The following is a 19654-nucleotide window of genomic DNA, read 5'->3' as shown; positions in this document are numbered from 1 at the left end:
CTACTAAAAATACAAAAATTAGCTGGGCATGTTGGCACACGCCTGTAATTCTAGCTACTCAGGAGGCTGAGGAATAAGAATTGCTTGAACCCAGGAGATGGAGGTTGCAATGAGCCAAGACTGCGCCACTGCACTCCAGCCTGAGTGGAGTGAGCCTCTGTTTCAAAAAATATATAAACTTAAATAATAAATAAAATAAAATAAAATAGAGATTTGCTGATAAAAAAAGATCTAAAAAAACACCAACTTGGTTCATACCAAGCAGGTTCTCTAGTAGTAACAGAACATCATGCCAGATTAAGGAGTTCAGTTACTTCAATCCTTCTCTCAGTAAAACAAAAGTTTGCAATATAATTATACTTTGAGGCTAGGCATGAAGGCTCATGCTTATAATCTCAGCACTTTGGGAGGCCAAAGCAGGAGTATCATTTGAGGCCAAGAGTTTAAGACCAGCCTCCCCAACATAGTGAGACCTTCATCTCTACAATTAAAATCCAAAAATTAGCTGAGCATGGTGGTGAGACTTGTGGTCTGAGCTACTCAGGAGGCTGAGGTGGGAGGACTGCTTGAGCCTTGAAGGCTGAGGCTGCAGTGAGCTAAGATTGCGCCACTGCCTGGCTGGGTGTGGTGGCTCACGCCTGTAATCCCAGGACTTTGGGAGGCTAAGGTGGGCAGATCTCCCGAGGTCAGGCATTCAAGACCAGCCTAGCCAACACGGTGAAACCCTATCTCTACTAAAAATACAAAATCAGCCAGGTATGGTGGTGCACACCTGTAATCCTAGCTACTCAGGAGACTGAGCCACGAGAATTGCTTGAATCCAGGAGGGATCCTGGGAGGCGGAGGTTGCAGTGAGGCGAGAGCATGCCACTGCACTCCAGACTGAGTAAAGAACCAGACCCCGTGTTAAAAATAATAATATATTTTACTTTGAAACGTATTTGAAAGACAAACTTGGCTATAAAATTAAACAACCAAGTCCCCAAAATGTACAATATGAATACATTAAAATAATGATCAGGGAACTTTTTCTGTAAAGGGTCTGAGAATGATTTTGCCATTTTAGGCCATCCTGTCTCCTGTACAACTACTTAACATTGCTGTTGTAGTGTCAATGCAGCCATAGATAATATGTAAACCAATAAACATGCCTATGTTATAATAAAACTTTATTTACTATAAAAGAGGGAGTGGTCCAGATTGAGTTTGCTGCCCTCTGGTTTAAAGGGCCATGAACTCTTTCAATCCTTTTGCAAAATCATTATTGGAATAAAAAAAACAGAAGTTCAGATAGGACCCCTAAAATTCATTATAGGTGACCAGAAAAGGATGGAATTTTGGATTCTATGAGTAGTTCATAAAAAGAGAATTGTAGTTCAATTCAAATGGTATTATTAGTGGCTTTTTATAGAAACCAAGACTACACGAAAGACAAATTCTAGACAACAGATTTGTTTCCTATAACGAAAAAGTGAAAATTTTATGCAAATACTAAAAACCTAATTTTCAACTTCATACAGTGGCTGCTAAAAAAAAGAATCATGGTTATACAAAAGAGAGAAAGTTAATTAAAAACTATGGAATTCAAATAGCACAATTATTTTTATAATTTCAATGTTTTAACAATTTTTGACAAGTTGTATTAAATATGTATCTTAGCTTTATATATCTTTACAATTACCTTTGATTTTTATAATCACTACTCCTACGAACAAAATTAACTTAAAATGAAATCCAAGCTTCTTTAGTTTTGGTTTTAAAAGACTCTGACCTAAAAAGATTCTAAATGTATATGGAAAAAAACAAAACAAAACAAAAAGCAGCAAAGAAACCACAGTAAAACTTTGATGTAAGTAACTGACAAATCCCGAAGACATACATTTTATTGGCATGTATTCTGCATAGGTTTCTGCATGACCCATTTCTTCTTCATCTTCTTCCTCTGGTTCATCATCTTCTTTTACAACAGGAACCTTCTGTAATACAGAAAGAGTACAATTAATCCCAAATCCAGGGACCAGACGCCAAGCCAACACACAGAAAAACTCTCTTGTAGGAACACCTATGATTTTCCATCATGGAAACACGAGGCACCACCTTAATACTCTCCTAAAATCTGGGCCACACTTCGTGGCTTTCCTGCTTCTCCAATAATGAGCACAGACAACGAGGACCTACTCTGTCTCTTACCCACAAATGGGTCACCACAAGACTCCATGTCCTTCCGGCCACCATCATGTCAAGCTGCTTTCCCGTTCAATACTGCCTACCATCCCTCCTTGATGCCCAGAACTCTCTCTGCACTCAGACTTCACCTTCATTCTAGTTCCAGGAGAAAGAGCAAGCAGTGTGCCTGACTCTTCCTAGTGCAGAACTGGAGTGAACCCTAGCAAAGGTGGATGGGCCCCAAAGGACCCTGCATCACCACAAGCAGGACCTCTCAGTCTCACATCCCACCTTCTTCTCAGTTCACTTCTATTTGTCTGCTTTCTCGCATATCCTAAAACCAAAACCCCAGAAGACTGGAGTTTATTTTAAAGGCTCTTATGAAGAACAGAAAAATTTACCTCAGACTTCTGTGTCTCCACAGGTGCAATCATGATCATATATAAGATGGCCATATAGGGCTGGGCGCGGTGGCTCAAGCCTGTAATCCCAGGACTTTGGGAGACCGAGACGGGTGGATCACGAGGTCAGGAGATCGAGACCATCCTGGCTAACACGGTGAAACCCCGTCTCTACTAAAAAAATACAAAAAACTAGCCGGGCGAGGTGGTGGGCGCCTGTAATCCCAGCTACTCGGGAGGCTGAGGCAGGAGAATGGCGTGAATCCGGGAGGCGGAGCTTGCAGTGAGCCGAGATCATGCCACTGCACTCCAGCCTGGGTGACAGAGCGAGACTCCGTCTCAAAAAAAAAAAAAAAAAAAAAAAAAAGATGGCCATATAATTTATTCTCGAAACCCTGGCACATTTGAGTTGGGGAGCTACTGAGGATTACACTGAGAAAACAGAAGGAAACCCAGACTGTCCTCGGCAAACCAAGTGAATGGTCACCACTGTTATGCTTCCCGATTCTTCCTCTACAGGATCTTAAAGGAATAAAGGAAGATCCGGAGCAAGCCACTTTTCATTACCAGTACAATCCTTAGGCAATTGTTTATCAGCGTGCACTTGTCCAGAGAAGAATATAAAGAAACTGTTGGGAAACTCAGTATGCCAAGGGAAAAGGAGAACAAAAACCTACAGGTTAAGACAAATTAAGGCAAGATGAAGACAGCATTAAAAGTTAAGGACAGCCGGGCGCAGTGGCTCACGCCTGTAATCCCAGCACTTTGGGAGGCTGAGACGGGCGGATCACGAGGTCAGGAGATCGAGTCCATCCTGGCTAACACAGTGAAACCCTGTCTTGGCCGGGCGCGGTGGCTCAAGCCTGTAATCCCAGCACTTTGGGAGGCCGAGACGGGCGGATCACAAGGTCGGGAGATCGAGACCATCCTGGCTAATACGGTGAAACCCCGTCTCTACTAAAAAATACAAAAAACTAGCCGGGCGAGGTGGCGGGCGCCTGTAGTCCCAGCTACTCGGAGGCTGAGGCAGGAGAATGGCGGAAACCCGGGAGGCGGAGCTTGCAGTGAGCTGAGATCTGGCCACTGCACTCCAGTCCGGGCGACAGAGCGAGACTCCGCCTCAAAAAAAAAAAAAAAAAAAAAGAAACCCTGTCTCTACTGAAAATACAAAAAATTAGCCGGGCGTAGTGGTGCGTGCCTGTATTCCCAGCTACTCGGAGGCTGAGGCAGGAGAATGGCATGAACCCAGGAGGCAGAGCTTGCAGTGAGCCAAGATGGTGCCACTGCACTCCAGCCTGGGCGACAAAGCGAGACTCCGTCTCAAAAAAAAAAAAAAAAAAAAAGTTAAGGACAGGCTCTTTTTTCATTTACCTCAGAATCTAGAGCAGAATATGGGTTGCAAATAGATAATAAATGTGAAATGGAAAAGAGGTGAGACATAACCATCCAATCAACATTAACCCATGGAGTCTTTAGATAAAATCTAAGAACTTGGAATGTTCTCAGAAATTATGCTAAAATAAAACTCAATTTCAGAAATTTGAGGCAAAATAGGACTGGCCAAAGGAATAGATTTGAATCTCAATTCTGCTGTTATTTAACTGTGTAGTCTGTTTTTAATTTAGGCAAATTACCTAAATTCTGGGTCCTCTCCACCCCGACCATCTAACCCTGTCCTCGCTTATAAAATAGAAATCTATTCTATGCTAAGATAAACAGCCTCCTTTCTCCCTCCATCCTTTATTCTTCTACCTAGAGTTTTTAAAATCATCATAAAATCGGCCAGGCGCGGTGGCTCAAGCCTGTAATCCCAGCACTTTGGGAGGCCGAGATGGGTGGATCACAAGGTCAGGAGATCGAGACCATCCTGGCTAACACAGTGAAACCCCATCTCTACTAAAAAATACAAAAAACTAGCTGGGCATGGTGGCGGGCACCTGTAGTCCCAGATACTCGGGAGGCTGAGGCAGGAGAATGGCGTGAACCCAGGAGGCGGAGCTTGCAGTGAGCTGAGATCCGGCCACTGCACTCCAGCCTGGGCGACAGAGCGAGACTCCGTCTCAAAAAAAAAAAAAAAAGAAGAAAAAAAAATCATAAAATCGATGATAATTGAATAACTGAAGGATAAGTTGGTAATACTGAAGGACCACTATATCCAGGGAACAAACAAGTGACACCTTGAAGCCAGGTGCATGTGAGATGGCAACTGACATCAAATTCAGGTCAAACAGATAACTCGGGTGAGGGAGACCATGGTACCTGGGAAATATTTGCCCGGGCGTAGTGGCTTACGCCTGTAATCCCAGCACTTGGGCGGCAGGGGCTGGCGGATCACCTGAGGTCAGGAGTTCAAGACCAGCCTAGCCAACATGGCAAAACCCCATCTCTACTAAAACATACAGGCCAGGTGGTGCCTCACGCCTGAAATCCCAGCACTTCAGGAGGCCGAGGCGGGTGAATCACGAGGTCAGGAGTTATTTAAGACCAGCCTGGCCAAGATGGTGAAACCCCGTCTCTACTAAAAAATCCAAAAAAAAAAAAAATTGCAGGGTGTAGTGGCAAGCGCCTGTAATCCCAGGTACTTGGGAGGCTGAGGCAGAGAACTGCTTGAACCCAGGAAGGGGAGGATGCAGCGAGCCAAGACTGCACCAATGCACTCCAGCCTGTGTGATAGAGTGAGACTTCATCTAAAAATAAATAAATAAATAAAATAAAAAATACAAAAATTATCTGGGTATGGCAGGGAAGAAGCAGGGGGACCGCCTGTAATTCCAGCTCCTCAGGAGGCTGAGGCAGGACAACCACTTGAACCTGGGAGGCAGAGGTTGCAGTGAACTGAGATCGTGCCACTGCCCTCCAGCCTGGGTGACACAGCAAGACACCATCTTAAAACACACACACACACACACACACACACACACACACACATTTGTCGACTACTTTGGTTCATGGGCTATCAGTCTGCAGTCTCTCTGAGATGTTACTTAACTGCTAGGCCAATAAAAAACTTATAGCATATAATGGACTGAAATGGAAATGGTGAGAACCACATAAAACATTTCTTGAAGAAATATGCATTCTTGGTTTCCAAAAATCACCTTCCAAGTGCTGTTGGTAGAAAATCACTAAGTAAACTGGGTAGTGCCAGTGGCACTATTGTTCTCCTGGTCCCCATTCAAAACCTCAGCTACAGTTTGCTGTATTGCCTCCAATTCTATATTCTAGAACCAAGTCCCAAAATTATTTCGGTATCGTTATGTACAGTTATCTCTCTTTTGCCTTTCCCCTCTCCCTTTTCCAATCCCCTCTGCGAGGTCTCTAGTATGCCCTTTCTTGCTTCCCCTTTACGTTAACCAACTTTCCAACGTATCTCTTTTGCCTACTCCTACTCATCCTGAATCTGTCTTCCCTATCCCCTTACTGAGTCTGCACCCCAACTTCTCCTGAATCACTAACATCTCTACTGGCTCAGTGGTGCTAGACTAAGTCCAAAGTCCTTCAAACTCAATTCAGCACAGGGCACCTTGGCCTTCCAGCACTTTGAGAGGCTGAGATGGAGGGATCACTTGAGGTTAGGCATTCAAGACCAGTCTGGCCAATGTGGTAAAACCCTGTCTCTACTAAAAATACAAAAATAAGCCAGGCATGGTGGCGGGCACCTGTAATCCCAGATACTCAGGAGGCTGAGGCAGAAGAATCACTTGAACCTGGGAGGAAGAGGTTGCAGTGAGCCAAGATCACACCACTACACTCCAGCCTGGGCAACAGAGCAAGACTCCATCTCAAAACAAATCAAAACAAACAACAACAACAAAAACAAACAACAACAACAACAAAAAAAAAAAACCTCAATTCAGGACCCTCCATGGAGCCCAGACCTACTATTCCCATTTCTTTCTACAAGCTAAGCTTTCTGGCTTATTTTCACCAAAGCACATAGTCACTACCTCCTCTGTGCCTATTAATCCTTTAGCTCCCTTCCTAAAATCCCACCTCAAAGACTCATCATTCATCATACTCAAAACCCAAGCTCCATTGCTGCTCCATAAAGTCCACCAGGCCACTAGAGTTCACGAAGGTCACCTGTTCCTCCAATTTTTTTTTTTTTTTTTTGAGACAGAGTCCCGCTCTGTCACGCAGGCTGGAGTGCAGTGGCCGGATCTCGGCTCACTGCAAGGTCCGCCTCCCGGGCTCCTGCCATTCTCTTGCCTCAGCCTCCTGAGTAGCTGGGACTACAGGCGCCGCCACCTGGCCCGGCTAGTGTTTTTGTGTTTTTTTTTTTTTTTTTTTTTTTTTTGAGACAGAGTCTCGCTGTGTCGCCCAGGCTGGAGTGCAGTGGCACGATCTCGGCTCACTGCAAGCTCCGCCTCCCGGGTTCCCGCCATTCTCCCGCCTCAGCCTCCGAGTACCTGGGACTACAGGCGCCCGCCACTGCGCCCGGCTAGTTTTTTGTATTTTTTAGTAGAGACGGGGTTTCACCGTGTTAGCCAGGAGGATCTCGATCTCCTGACCTCGTGATCCGCCCGCCTCGGCCTCCCAAAGTGCTGGGATTACAGGCTTGAGCCACCGCGCCCGGCCGTGTTTTTGTGTTTTTTTTAGTAGAGATGGGGTTTCACCGGGTTAGCCAGGATGGTCTCGATCTCCTGACCTCATGATCCGCCCGTCTCGGCCTCCCAAAGTGCTGGGATTACAGGCTTGAGCCACCGCGCCTGGCCTGTTCCTCCAAATTCTTAACCTTTATTGTGAGTACACTGTATCTTTTGATGTACTTTTCATTATTACTACTTAATCCAGATGGTTGTCAAATTTTGTTTATTGAAGGTAGAATCATGTAATAAATATACTTCGTATAGAAACCTACTACATATTAACAATGTTATACATAGAGAATTTATTAAATAAACGTATGGAATCAACTGATCCAAAGCATAGAGCATTTTCTTTTTTTTTTGAGACGGAGTCTCGCTCCGTCGCCCGGGCTGGAGTGCAGTGGCTCGGTCTTGGCTCACTGCATGCTCTGCCTTCCAGGTTCACGCCATTCTCCTGCCTCAGCCTCCCGAGTAGCTGGGACTACAGGCACCCACCACCACGCCTGGCTAATTTTTTTTTTTATTTTTTGGTAGAGACGGGGTTTTAACATGTTAGCCAGGATGGTACTGATCTCCTGACCTCATGATCCACCCGCCTCAGTCTCCCAAAGTGCTGGGATTACAGGCGTGAGCCACCACGCCCGGCCGAGCCTTTTCAAAATGTTAAGAATTATAACCAGATCAAGTGCAGTGGCTCACACCTGTAATCTCAGCACTTTTGGAGGCTGAGGCGGGCGGATAACCTGAGGTCAGGAGTGCGAGACTACCTGACCAACATTGTGAAACCCCATTTCTACCAAAAACACAAAAATTAGCCAGGCATGGTGGCAGACGCCTGTAATCCCAGCTACTCGAAAGGCTGAGGTGGGAGAATCGCTTGAACCTGGGAGGCGGAGGTTGCAGCGAGCCAGGACAGCACCACTGCACTCCAGCCTGTGCGATAAGAATGAGATTCTGTCTCAAAAAAAAAAAAAAGAATTACTGATACCACACCATTATATGATCTGTCAGTACATTACGAGCTATCTGGTCAAGTTCGATCCTAAAATGAACAGTTATCAAATACTTTTGGTTAACCCCACATTGTCTTTTTGTCTGCTCACATGAGATTTTTAACAGTAAGATATCAGTACTGCATGTTAGTGCCACACTCCATCAAATCGGCAAGTTTTAACCACCCTGGTTAGTATCTATATTATTCCAGCAAGGTTTAAGTGCAGCCATTAGTTTCCATGCCTGTATAGCTTCTCCCCAACCCAAAAACAGTTTTCTGAGGGTTGTTCCGTATAGAACACTTTTAGTTGAGTACACTCTCATACTACACAAAAATAAAGACACAGCTATTTGAAACTCACCATGGTTGGGGAAAAACTCCTCATTTTCATGTCGTTTATCCACATTCTAGCTCCTTCTTTATTAGAAGATTCTTTCTTTACTGTACCATTGCTTACATCAGCTGAGGAGGAAAAAGTCAATTTACATTTAGAAGAAAATTCTGAACTTATTTTCCCATTATTTAAAAATCCAGAAGTTTAAGGCCAGTGCAGTGGCTCACGCCTGTAATCCCAGCACTTTGGGACACTGAGGCGGGTGGATAACAAGGTCAAGAGTTCAAGACCAGCCTGGCCAAGATGGTGAAACCCACTCTCTAGTAAAAATACAGAAACAAGCTGGGTGTGGTGAGGGGTGCCTGTAGTCCTAGCTACTCAGGAGGCTGAAGTAGGAGAACAGTGTGAACCCAGGAGGCAGAGCTTGCAGGGAGCTGAGACAGCGCCACTAGACTCCAGCCTGGGCGACAAAGCGAGACCCCGTCTCAAAAAAAAAAAAAAAAAGGGCCAGGAGAAGTGGCTCACGCCTGTAATCACAGCACTTTAGGAGGCCAAGGCAGGTGGATCACCTGAGGTCAGGAGTTTGAGACCAGCCTGACCAACATGGAGAAACCCCATCTCTACTAAAAATACAAAATTAGCCAGGCATGGTGGCACATGCTCATAACCCCAGCTACTCGGGAGGCTGAGGCAGACAACTGCTTGAACCCGGGAGGCGGAGGTTGCAGTGAGCAGGAGATTGCGCCACTGTACTCCAGTGTGGGCAACAAGAGCAAAACTCTGTCTCTAAAAATAAATAAATAAACAAATAAATATTAAAAAATAAAAATACAAAAAAAAATTAGCCAGGCGTGGTGGCAGGCGCCTGTAGTCCCAGCTACTCGGGAGGCTGAGGCCGGAGAATGGCGTGAAATCATGAGGTGGAGCCTGCTCTGAGCCAAGATCACGCCACTCCAGGCGTTCCAGCCTGGACGACAGAGCAAGACTCCGTCTCAAGAAAAGAAAGAAAAGAAAACCAAAAAAACCCAAAACCTGGGGTTATCACCCAAAAGGAATCAATTTCATGTGATCTGGTGGTACTTGCTAATTTTCAAGGAAAAATAATTATTTCTAGAAGAAGAAAAATGTATTTTGGGACTCCTTACTTCCTCGTGCTCCCAGAGTAAAGATCCAAACAATGAACTTTCTTCTTCTATACCACTGGTTTTCAAACTCTTTTAAATATAGCAATAAAATCTCAGAATCCACTTATCAATCATCAGAGCTGCTTGACTGAATGGGGTGGGGATATCCAGTCCAGAACCCCTGGAACCACCCTTCAGCCTCCAAGGATCCCTGAAGTCCTCACAGTACCTGGAATTCTTGAGACAGAGGTGTGGAAATCACTGCCTTTAGGGAAGAGAGTGCTAACACCAGGAGGGCTGATCAGCATTTCATCTATTCTAGCAAAAGATGAAGAGTATTTGGGAGGACTATCACTTGGACTCTAAAACGAGTACAACTAATTCAAGCATTCACAGGATAGGCGCGGTGGCTCACGCCTGTAATCCCAGAACTTTGGGAGGCCAAGGTGGGCTGATCACTTGAGGTCAGGAGTTCAAGACCAGCATGGCCAACGTGGTGGAACCCCGTCTCTACTTAAAATAGCCAGGCTTGGTGGCTCATGCCTGTAATCCCAGCTATTCGGGAGGCTGAAGCAGGAGAATCACTTTTTTTTTTTTTTTTGAGACGGAGTCTCGCTCTGTCGCCCAGGCTGGAGTGCAGTGGCCGGATCTCAGCTCACTGCAAGCTCTGCCTCCCAGGTTTACGCCATTCTCCTGCCTCAGCCTCCCGAGTAGCTGGGACTACAGGCGTCCGCCACCTTGCCCAGCTAGTTTTTTTGTATTTTTTAGTAGAGACGGGGTTTCACCGTGTTAGCCAGGATGGTCTCGATCTCCTGATCTCGTGATCCGCCCATCTCGGCCTCCCAAAGTGCTGGGATTACAGGCTTGAGCCACCGCGCCCGGCCGAGAATCACTTTAACTCAAGAAGCAGAGGTTACAGTGAGCCGATCATGTCATTGCACTCCAGCCTGGGTGATGGAATGAGACTCCGTCTTACAAAAAAAATAAAAAATAAAAATAAAGTATTAACAAAACAAGGCAACTAGAACAGAGATGATATTTGGAGGCATGATTTGTTTATTATAATTGTGAAAGAGCCAGTGATCAGCTCCTAGTTTTAAGACCAGAGAAAGTGACGGGTTAGAAATCTAAAGGGGTAATAACCACACAGAAAAGAGGTAGAACATGCAACACCCTTGCTTTCTACAGTTCCATATTTTCAATGTTTTTCCCCTTCAGTAAAAAGAGGACCATCTCCTACAACAAAAAACTTTATCTTCAGCATTCACTTACCATATTATTATTTTTTTTTTTGAGACAGTCTTGCTCTGTTGCCCAGGCTGGAGTACAGTGGCGCCATCTCAGCTCACTGCAACCTCTGCCTCCTGGGTTCAAGCAATTCCCTTCCAAGTAGTTGAGATTACAGACGCCTGTCGCCATGCCCAGCTAATTTTTGTATTTTTAGTAGAGACGGGGTTTCACCGTCTTGGCCAGGCTGGTCTTGAACTCCTGACCTCATGATCCACCCACCTCGGGCTCCAAACATGCTGGGATTACAGGCATGAGCCACCGCGCCCAGCCCATCTTTGTTTCTTAGTTGTGATCTAGCTTGACAGTTTCTCAGGCTTCTATACAAGGACAGTCTTGCTATGCAGCCTTATAAATGCCTGCCTTTGTCTTTTAAAAATCACTACCTTAAATATGGGAGAATTTACTGTACTAGGTATCTTGTTCAGCCAGCTCCAAATCCATCCTGTTTTCTGTTTTGGTCTCTAAATTCTTCCCTCACAATAGCATACATCCACTCCTTTAAGTTAAGATGGCATATGCTGATGTGAGGAAGCCACTCATACAAGAAGCAGGCTTCCTCATTAAATCCAAAGACCCTAACAAGAAGCATCTTCCTCCAACTGTCGACCATCCCGAAATCCCTTGCAAGTGATTCCAGAAGCTGCCCTGCATCTCAGCCAGGTCAAGGTCACAGCGCTGCACTCCACAGCAGAAAATGGAATCAGTCCTAAAGACAGCTAAAATGATTTCCCAACTTGCATCTCACTGCCAGGTTGCAGTCAGTTCAGGACAATGACCTTGAGAGGAAAACAAAAAAACAAAAACCAAAAAACAAAAAACTACAGCCACAAGGACACAATGGTATGGACCCAAACATAAAAACCAGATGATCTGAAAATTTTTGTTACATCTGTCACCTAAGACAAAGTTCTACATTTTCCTATCAACACTTATCACCCATTCTTTTAGAATGCTCTTAGCCCTCTATTTCAGAAAAACACAAGCAGGCCGGGCGTGGTAGCTCACGCCTGTAATTCCAACACCACTCTGGGAGGCTAAGATGGGCAGACTGCCTGAGCTCAGGAGTTCGAGACCAACCTGGCCAACACAGTGAAACCCCGTCTCCAGTAAAAATACAAAAATTAGTTGGGCGTGGTGGCACGCTCCTATAATCCCAGCTACTCGGGAGGCGGAGGCAGGAGAATGGCCTGAACCCATGAGACGGAGGTTACAGTGAGCGGAGACTGCACCACTGCACTCCAGTCTGGGTGACAGACTGAAAGTCTGTCTCAAAAAAAGAAAAAAGAAATGCAGAATTGTAGGCTCTACTGAGAATCAGATTCTGCTTTCAAACAAGATCCACAGATGAGTCATAGGTAAATAAAGTGTAAGACGCACTGATTTGTAAAGGATTAAGAAAAATGTTAACTGACTACCTATAATATATAAAATTGGTAAGATTTCATGTTGCTAATGTAGCTACCTGATAATCCCAGAAATTTCATTTCAAAGCTAAACATTCTACCCAAGGCATCTAAACTTTTGCTTCCCTTGAATTGTGTTAAAGACTGTAAGTATGCAAAACAATGCAGATAAACACCCTTTAATGCCCAGTTTTTTAAAAACTCAAGCAAATGGTTTAAAAAACACGCTGACATAGCTTACCAAAGGGAGAAATTTGATACTATTGAAAACAGACTTACTAGCTGCTGTTGCTACGGGCTGAGCAATATTAGCAGGTGGCTTTAGTTTCATGAGTTCATTAAGACTATTATTTTTCAGTAGATCCTTCAGCTGAACTTGGTCTTTTGAAGATGCACAAGTCATGGCATTTCGTACTATTGGTGCTGAGACTGACGGGCGTGTGCTTGCAGTAGTCTGGATAAACTTAGTTAAAGTGATGGTTTGCCTGTTGGTTGTTACAGGTGGTGTTTTAGTCATTACAATTGTAGATCCCAAGGGTGGAAGATGATTTATTTGATTCAGCACAAACGTTGTAGTAGATGGAGGCTGCTGCTAGACAGAAAACAAAGAACAATACACCACTGAAAAATGCTTTATTCTCTAACGAAGCTTATATCCATAAACCTGGAAGAACAACTAAAAATCTAAAATGTACTTTTATCATTGCTTTTTTCTTTCTTTGAAACATAGTCTCATTCTGTCACCCAGGCTGAAGTGGGATCATAGCTCACTGCAGCCTCGCCCAACCAGGTTCAAGTGATTCTTGCACCTCAACCTCTCATGTAGCTGGGACTACAGGTGCAAGCCACTATGCGTGGCAAATTTTTTTTAGAGATAAGAGTCTATGTTGCTCAGGTTGGTCTCAAACTCCTGGGCTCAAGCCATTATCCTACCTCAACCTCCCAAAGTGCTGGGATTACAGGCATGAGCCACTGTGCCCAGCCTTGCCTAAATATTAGTACTTCATTTCTGATTTGATTAGCTATAAATTACCAAGTTAAAATGCACAACTTTGATGAAAAGAAGATATAGTAGTAATATAACCCTTTCTAAAACTATCAGGGATGGCAAGCATAAAATGGAACTATCCCACACAAACTGAAAATAATAGGCCTAAGCCAGGCACAGTGGTGTGCACCTGCATTTCCAGCTACTTGGGAGGGTGACACAGGAGGCTCACTTGACTTTAAGACCAGCCTTGGCAAAATAGCAAGACGCCCTCCCACCCCAGTCTCCCCAAAAGACTAGTAACAGAAAGTTTCCAATGCCTTGATTGATGACATTTTCACTTTTTTCCTCCTCAACACTATTTGCTGTTTCTCCATGACTCCTTTAATAATGAGTCTTTAATAAAGAGTCTACTATTTACAACTTTTTTTTTCAATATTTTGACTTGTCATCAACTAACATGCTATATATCTTCACATACAAATCTGTTTTTAAAAATATCTTTGTGGGGCGGGGAAGGGTGGCTCACACCTGTAATCCCAGCACTTTGGGACACTGAGGCAGGCACATTACCTGAGGTCAGGAGTTCAAGACCAGCCTGGCCAACATGGTAAAACCCTGTCTCTATGAAAGATACAAAAATTAGCCAGGGTATGGTGGTGGGCACTTACAGTCCCAGCGACTCGGGAGGCTGAAGCAGAAGAATTGCTTGAACCCAGGAGGCAGAGGTTGCAGTGAGCCGAGATGGCGCCACTGCACTCCAGCCTGGGCAACAAAGTGAGACTCCATCTCAAAAAAAAAAAATGAAACAAGAATGAAAGACATGTGTCACAAAGTAGGATATTGGGAGAGTGGCAAAAAGCAGAACGAGAGAGAGAGGTTATTTTTAAATTAATTATGCTTTTTTTTTTCTTTTTGAGACAGTCTCGCTGTGTCGTCCAGCCTGGAGTGCAGTGGCTCCATTTCAGCTTACTGCAAGCTCCGCCTCCCAGGTTCACGCCATTCTCCTGCCTCAGCCTCCCGAGTAGCTGGGACTACAGGCGCCCGCCACCACGCCCAGCTAATTTTTTGTATTTTTAGTAGAGATGGAGTTTCACCATGTTAGCCAGGATGGTCTCGATCTCCTGACCTTGTGATCCACCCGCCCCAGCCTCCAAAAGTGTTGGGATTACAGGCATGAGCCACTACGCCCAACCTCTTTTTTTCATTTTTTGCTATGAAGTCTTGCTCTGTCACCCAGGCTAGAGTGCAGTGGTTTGGTCTCGGCTCACTGCAACCTCCACTTCCTGGGTTCAAGAGATTCTCCTGCCTCAGCCTCCCAAGTAGCTATGACTATAGGCGTGCACCGCCACACCCAGCTAATTTTTGTATTTTTAGTAGAGATAGAGATGGGGTTTCACCATGTTGGCCAGGCTGGTCTTGAACTCCTGACCTCAAGTGATCCATCCACCTTGGCCTCCCAAAGTGCCAGGATTATAGGTATGAACCACCATGCACAGCCCGTTTCTTCTTTTATAGAGATGGGGTTGGGCCGGGCGCGGTGGCTCAAGCCTGCAATTCCAGCACTTTGGGAGGCCGAGACGGGCAGATCACGAGGTCAGGAGATCGAGACCATCCTGGCTAACATGGTGAAACCTCGTCTCTACTAAAAAATACAAAAAACTAGCCAGGCGAGGTGGCGGCGCCTGTAGTCCCAGCTACTCGGGAGGCTGAGGCAGGAGAATGGCGTAAACCTGGGAGGCGGAGCTTGCAGTGAGCTGAGATCCGGCCACTGCACTCCAGCCTGGGCGACAGAGGGAGACTCCGTCTCAAAAAATAAAAAATAAAAAAAGAGAGATGGGGTCTTGCCATTTTGCTCAAGCTGGTCTTGAATTCTTTGGCTCAAGCAATCCTCCTACCTCAGCCTCTCAAAGTGCTGCGAATACAGGTGCGAACCACCACACCTGGCCATGTTTTCTCACTACAATTCTAAACTATTTTAGAAGTAAGGACAAATCTAAGTAATTCTTACCCTCACATTTAATAGTGCTGGAGTAGGTACAGCCTCTGGTTCTTGTTTAACAGGAACTGCTGCTTCGGTCTCCAAACCTAGTTCTAATGCACTAAGTGGCACTGACTGGAGAGAAAACAACATCAGACAAAATATAAAGGACAGCAGTAAATTCTGTTTCAAGGACAAGATTTGCATTTGTTAAAAAATATCAAGCTTAACATTCAAACGGAGGTGAAATCACTAACAGCAGATATAATGTAACAATCTCTGCAAGCACAAGATCTCCACAAAACTATACTAACAATTCCTTTTTAAAAACATTTTTGTAGGCCGGGTGTGGTGGCTCATGCCTATAATCTCAACACTTTGGGAGGCCAAGGCAGGTGGATCACAAGGTCAGGAGATTGAGACCCTCCTGGCTGACACGGTGAAACTCCGTATCTACTAAAAATACAAAAAATCAGCCAAGTGTAGTGGTGAGCACCTGTAGTCCCGGCCACTCAGGAGGCTAAAGCAGGAGAATGGCATGAACCTGGGAGGCAGAGCTTGCAGTGAGTGGAGATCGTGCCACTGCATTCCGGCCTAGGCGACAGAGGGAGACTCAGTCTCAAAAAAATAAATATATAAATAAAACAAAAAATAAAAACATTAGCCAGGCGTGGAGGCAGGCACCTGTAATCCCAGCTACTCGGGGGGCTGAGGCAGGAGAACTGCTTGAACCTGAGAGTTGGAGGTTGCAGTAAGCCAAGATCGTGCCACTGCACTCCAGCCTGGGTGACAGAGTGAGACTCTGTCTCAAAAACAAAAAACAAAAATTTTTTTTAGTCTTTTTTTTTTTAAGGTTAGTCAGGTGGGAGTAGAGGAGAAGAAATCTGTAACTGGCTGTGATCAATTAGCTATAAACAACACTGAACTCGGACCAGTCTATTTTTTTATTTTTCAGAAACAAGGTCTTGCTGTATCACACCCAGGCTAAAGTACAGTGGCACGATAACAACTCACAACAGCCTCAAACTCCTGAGCTCAAGCGATCCTCCCACCTTAGCCTCCTGGGTAGCTGGGACATCAAGCACACACAACTACGGCCAGCTAATTTTATTTAACTTTTGTAGAGACAAGGTCTCACTACATTGCCCAGGCTGGTCTCAAATTCCTGGGCTCAAGCAATCCTTCAGTCTCAGCCTCCCTAAGTGCTGGGATTACTGGCATGAGACACCGTGCCCAGCCAGAATCTTACATTTTTGCTTTCAGAGAATGTATATGGTGAAGTCACAGAAGAATATCCCTAAATAATTAAACAACTATTAAGGAAATTAAAGATACTCCCACAAGAACACTAAACATCTCTTACACTGTCTGTACATTTATAATATCAAAGCAGAAAAAGTGTTATTTTTTGCCTCATAAATCAAAGTGAGTATCAACATAAAAATAACATTCAGCCGGGCACAGTGGCTCACACCTGTAATCCCAGCACTTTGGGAGGCTGAGGCAGGCAGATCACAAGGTCAGGAGTTCAAGACCAGCCTGAACAACATGGTAAAACCCCATCTCTACTGAAAATACAAAAATTAGCCGGGCATGGTGGCCCACGCCTATAATCCCAACTACTCAGGAGGCTGAGGCAAGAGAATTCTGAACCCAGGAGGGAGAGGTCGCAGTGAGCCGAGATGGCACCACTGCACTCCAGCCTGCGCAACAGAGTGAGACTCTGTCTCCAAAAAAAAAAATTAACACATGTATCTAAAATTAAGGCTTCACAAGTATATTTAAAATTGGGCCGAGCTTGGCTCGCACCTGTAATCCCAACACTTTGGGAGGCTGAGGTGGGCAATCGCTTGAGCTCAGGAGTTCAAGGCCAGCCTGGGGCAACATGGCAAATGCTGTCTCTACAAAAAAGACAAAAAATTAGCTGGGCGTGGTGGCGTGTGCCTATAGTCCCAGCTACTTAAGGGGCTGAGGCAGAAGGATTGCTTGGGCCTGGGAGGTCGAGCCATGATTGCACCACTGCACTCCAGTCTGGGCCACAGAGTGAGACTATCTCAAAAAAAAAAAAGAAAAAAAAGTACTGTAAGCAGAAATCGCCAAGAAAGAGAGGCTTTGGAAAACTCTTACCTGCTGAACTGACGGGGTAGGCATTGGAGTTGCAAGCCCTGCATCTCCACCATCAATATCAAAGAGGTCATTCGGACTAATTCCACTCTCACTCAAAGCAGCAAGCAGTAAATCTTGCCCTGGTTCCACCATCTTTAAAATGAAATATTAAATATTAACATAAAAAACAAAAATGACAAATATTAACTCCCCTCTAAATATAAACAATCCAACAATCTCTACTAGACCCATTCATTCAATATTAATGAAGAACCTGCCATGTGTCAGGCAAAGAGGATAAAAGAGAAATAGTCTTGGATCCCAAGCTCACTCAAAAATAGAAAGGATAAAGAAGTACATAAATCACAGCATGAGTATATGTCTACAAAAGGCTACGGGAACAGAGAAGGAAATAATGAACTTTGTGGAAGCAGAGATGTTATAAAGATGACAAAGCAGCAGAGCCTCAGGGAATCATCAGGTGGACCAGGATCCTCTGGACTATGCATTCAAAACATAGAGGCATGAAAGAATTTGACATGCTTTAAAAACTATGGCTGGAGGCGGCAGGGCACGTGGCTCACGCCTGTAATCCCAGCACTTCAGGAGGCTGAGGCAGGTGGATCACAAGGTCAGGAGATCGAGACCATCCTGGTTAACATGGTGAAACCCTGTTTCTACTAAAAATAGAAAAATTGGCCAGGCGTGGTGGCGGGCACCTGTAGTCCCAGGCACTCGGGAGGCTGAGGCAGGAGAATGGTGTGAACCCGGGAGGTGGAGCTTGCGGTGAGCCGAGATCACGCCACTGCACTCCGGCCTGGGTGACAGAACCAGACTCTGTCTCAAAAAAAAAAAAAAAAAACAACTATGGCTGGAGGCCAGGTGCAATGGCTCACACCTGTAATCCCAGCACACTGGGAGGCCAAGCCAGGTGGATCACCTGAGTTCAGAAGTTTGAGACCAGCCTGGCCAAAATGGTGAAAACTTGCCTCTACCAAAAATACAAAAATTAGCCACACGTACTGGCGGGTGCCTGTAATCCCAGCTTCTCTGGAGGCTGAGGCAGGAAAAATCGCTTGAACCAAGAGGTGGAGGTTGCAGTGAGCCAAGATTGTACCACTGCACTCCAGCCTGGGTGACAGAGCGAGACTGCATCTCAAAAGAAAAAAAAAAAAAGAAAAGAAAAGAGAAAACCTCTGGAGTTAATTCAACATGGCTACGGTATGGAAGCTCAGAACAGAAGTATGGGTCTCAGGTAGGAAATGGCAAGAGATGAAGTATCACCTACAGCTTTGTACGGCACGGCGGAGAGTCCACTTGCTCCTGTGGGAAACAGGGATTACTAACAAGTTTTCTGATTGAAGACTACTTGACACAGTAGATTTGTGACTTAGAAAGATTACTCATAAAAAAAAAAAAAAAAAGAAAGATTACTCATCGGGGCACTGTGGCTCAAGTCTGTAATCCCAGCACCAAAGTGGAGGTACAGGAGGTTAGCTTGAGGCCAGGAGTTCAAGACCTGCCTGGAGACCCCAAATCTAATTTTAAAAAAATTTTTTTAATTAGCCAAGTGTGGTGGTGCAGGCCTGTAGTCCCAGCCACTTGGGAGGAACCTGAGCCCAGGAATTGGAGACAGCAGGGAGCTGTGATGGCACTACTGCACTCCAGCCTGGGCTACAGAGTAAGACGCCCCCGCCCAACTCAGTAAAGAAAGAAGAAAATAGAAAGATTTGTCAACAGCAATGTGGAAACAAACTAAGAGGGGGCAGAACAAGACCTGGAGTAGAAAGACATCTTGGGAAACTGCCACAGCTGACCATGAGAGAGATGTATTATAACTGTATGGGGCAGAGAGAAGCGGAAATGGAATCCAAGATACTTAGGGAGCTAAATCCATCAGATTTAGCTTAAATACTCAAAATGGAAGCGAGAATATGAAGCACACCAGAGAAAAAGTATGAGCTGATGAATGGTTAGATCTAAGACAAGAGAAAAGAAAAAAAAAACGTTGAGCCTGGAAGACTTGAAGGATGAATTCTATGGAGTTTGAGGGGGGCAGGGGGTTGGGGAGGGACTAAAGCCAATTTAAAGTAGACAGATTTTAGTTTGGAGGTTTTTCCAACTATAATCTCAGGGGCCAGACTAAAGTATTCTGCTGCCATGGATTTTTCCCCATTTTATAGGGGGGAAAAAGAGCTTTCTAAATTTTAACTTTTCTCATTAATTTCTCTGAAATAACCAATTTACATATACAAACATACTTATGAAAATTCTGTAC

General features: G+C 44.8%; 1 protein-coding gene across 6 annotated transcripts in view; it reads right to left on the bottom strand.

Annotated features, from left to right (window-relative positions):
* Nucleotides 1–19654, bottom strand: part of SBNO1 (strawberry notch homolog 1) — an 84418-nt gene that overhangs the window by 50187 nt on the left and 14577 nt on the right. The window contains exons 2-6 of one of the 6 annotated variants that reach the window (XM_033220191.1): nucleotides 17398–17529; nucleotides 15301–15405; nucleotides 12581–12893; nucleotides 8512–8612; nucleotides 1880–1976 (exon numbers count right to left, since the gene is read on the bottom strand). In XM_033220191.1, the coding sequence (XP_033076082.1) occupies nucleotides 1880–1976; nucleotides 8512–8612; nucleotides 12581–12893; nucleotides 15301–15405; nucleotides 17398–17529 (748 nt within the window). The remainder of the gene's footprint in view (nucleotides 1–1879; nucleotides 1977–8511; nucleotides 8613–12580; nucleotides 12894–15300; nucleotides 15406–17397; nucleotides 17530–19654) is intronic. The other 5 variants (XM_033220193.1, XM_033220194.1, XM_033220192.1 and 2 more) reach the window with 5 other exon arrangements.

This window comes from Trachypithecus francoisi, unplaced genomic scaffold (genome assembly GCF_009764315.1).
Source record: "Trachypithecus francoisi isolate TF-2019V2 unplaced genomic scaffold, Tfra_2.0 Lachesis_group11, whole genome shotgun sequence".
Lineage (NCBI taxonomy): Eukaryota > Metazoa > Chordata > Mammalia > Primates > Cercopithecidae > Trachypithecus > Trachypithecus francoisi.
Note: the sequence above shows the minus strand (reverse complement) of the source record. Positions and strands in the feature narration are given on the sequence as shown.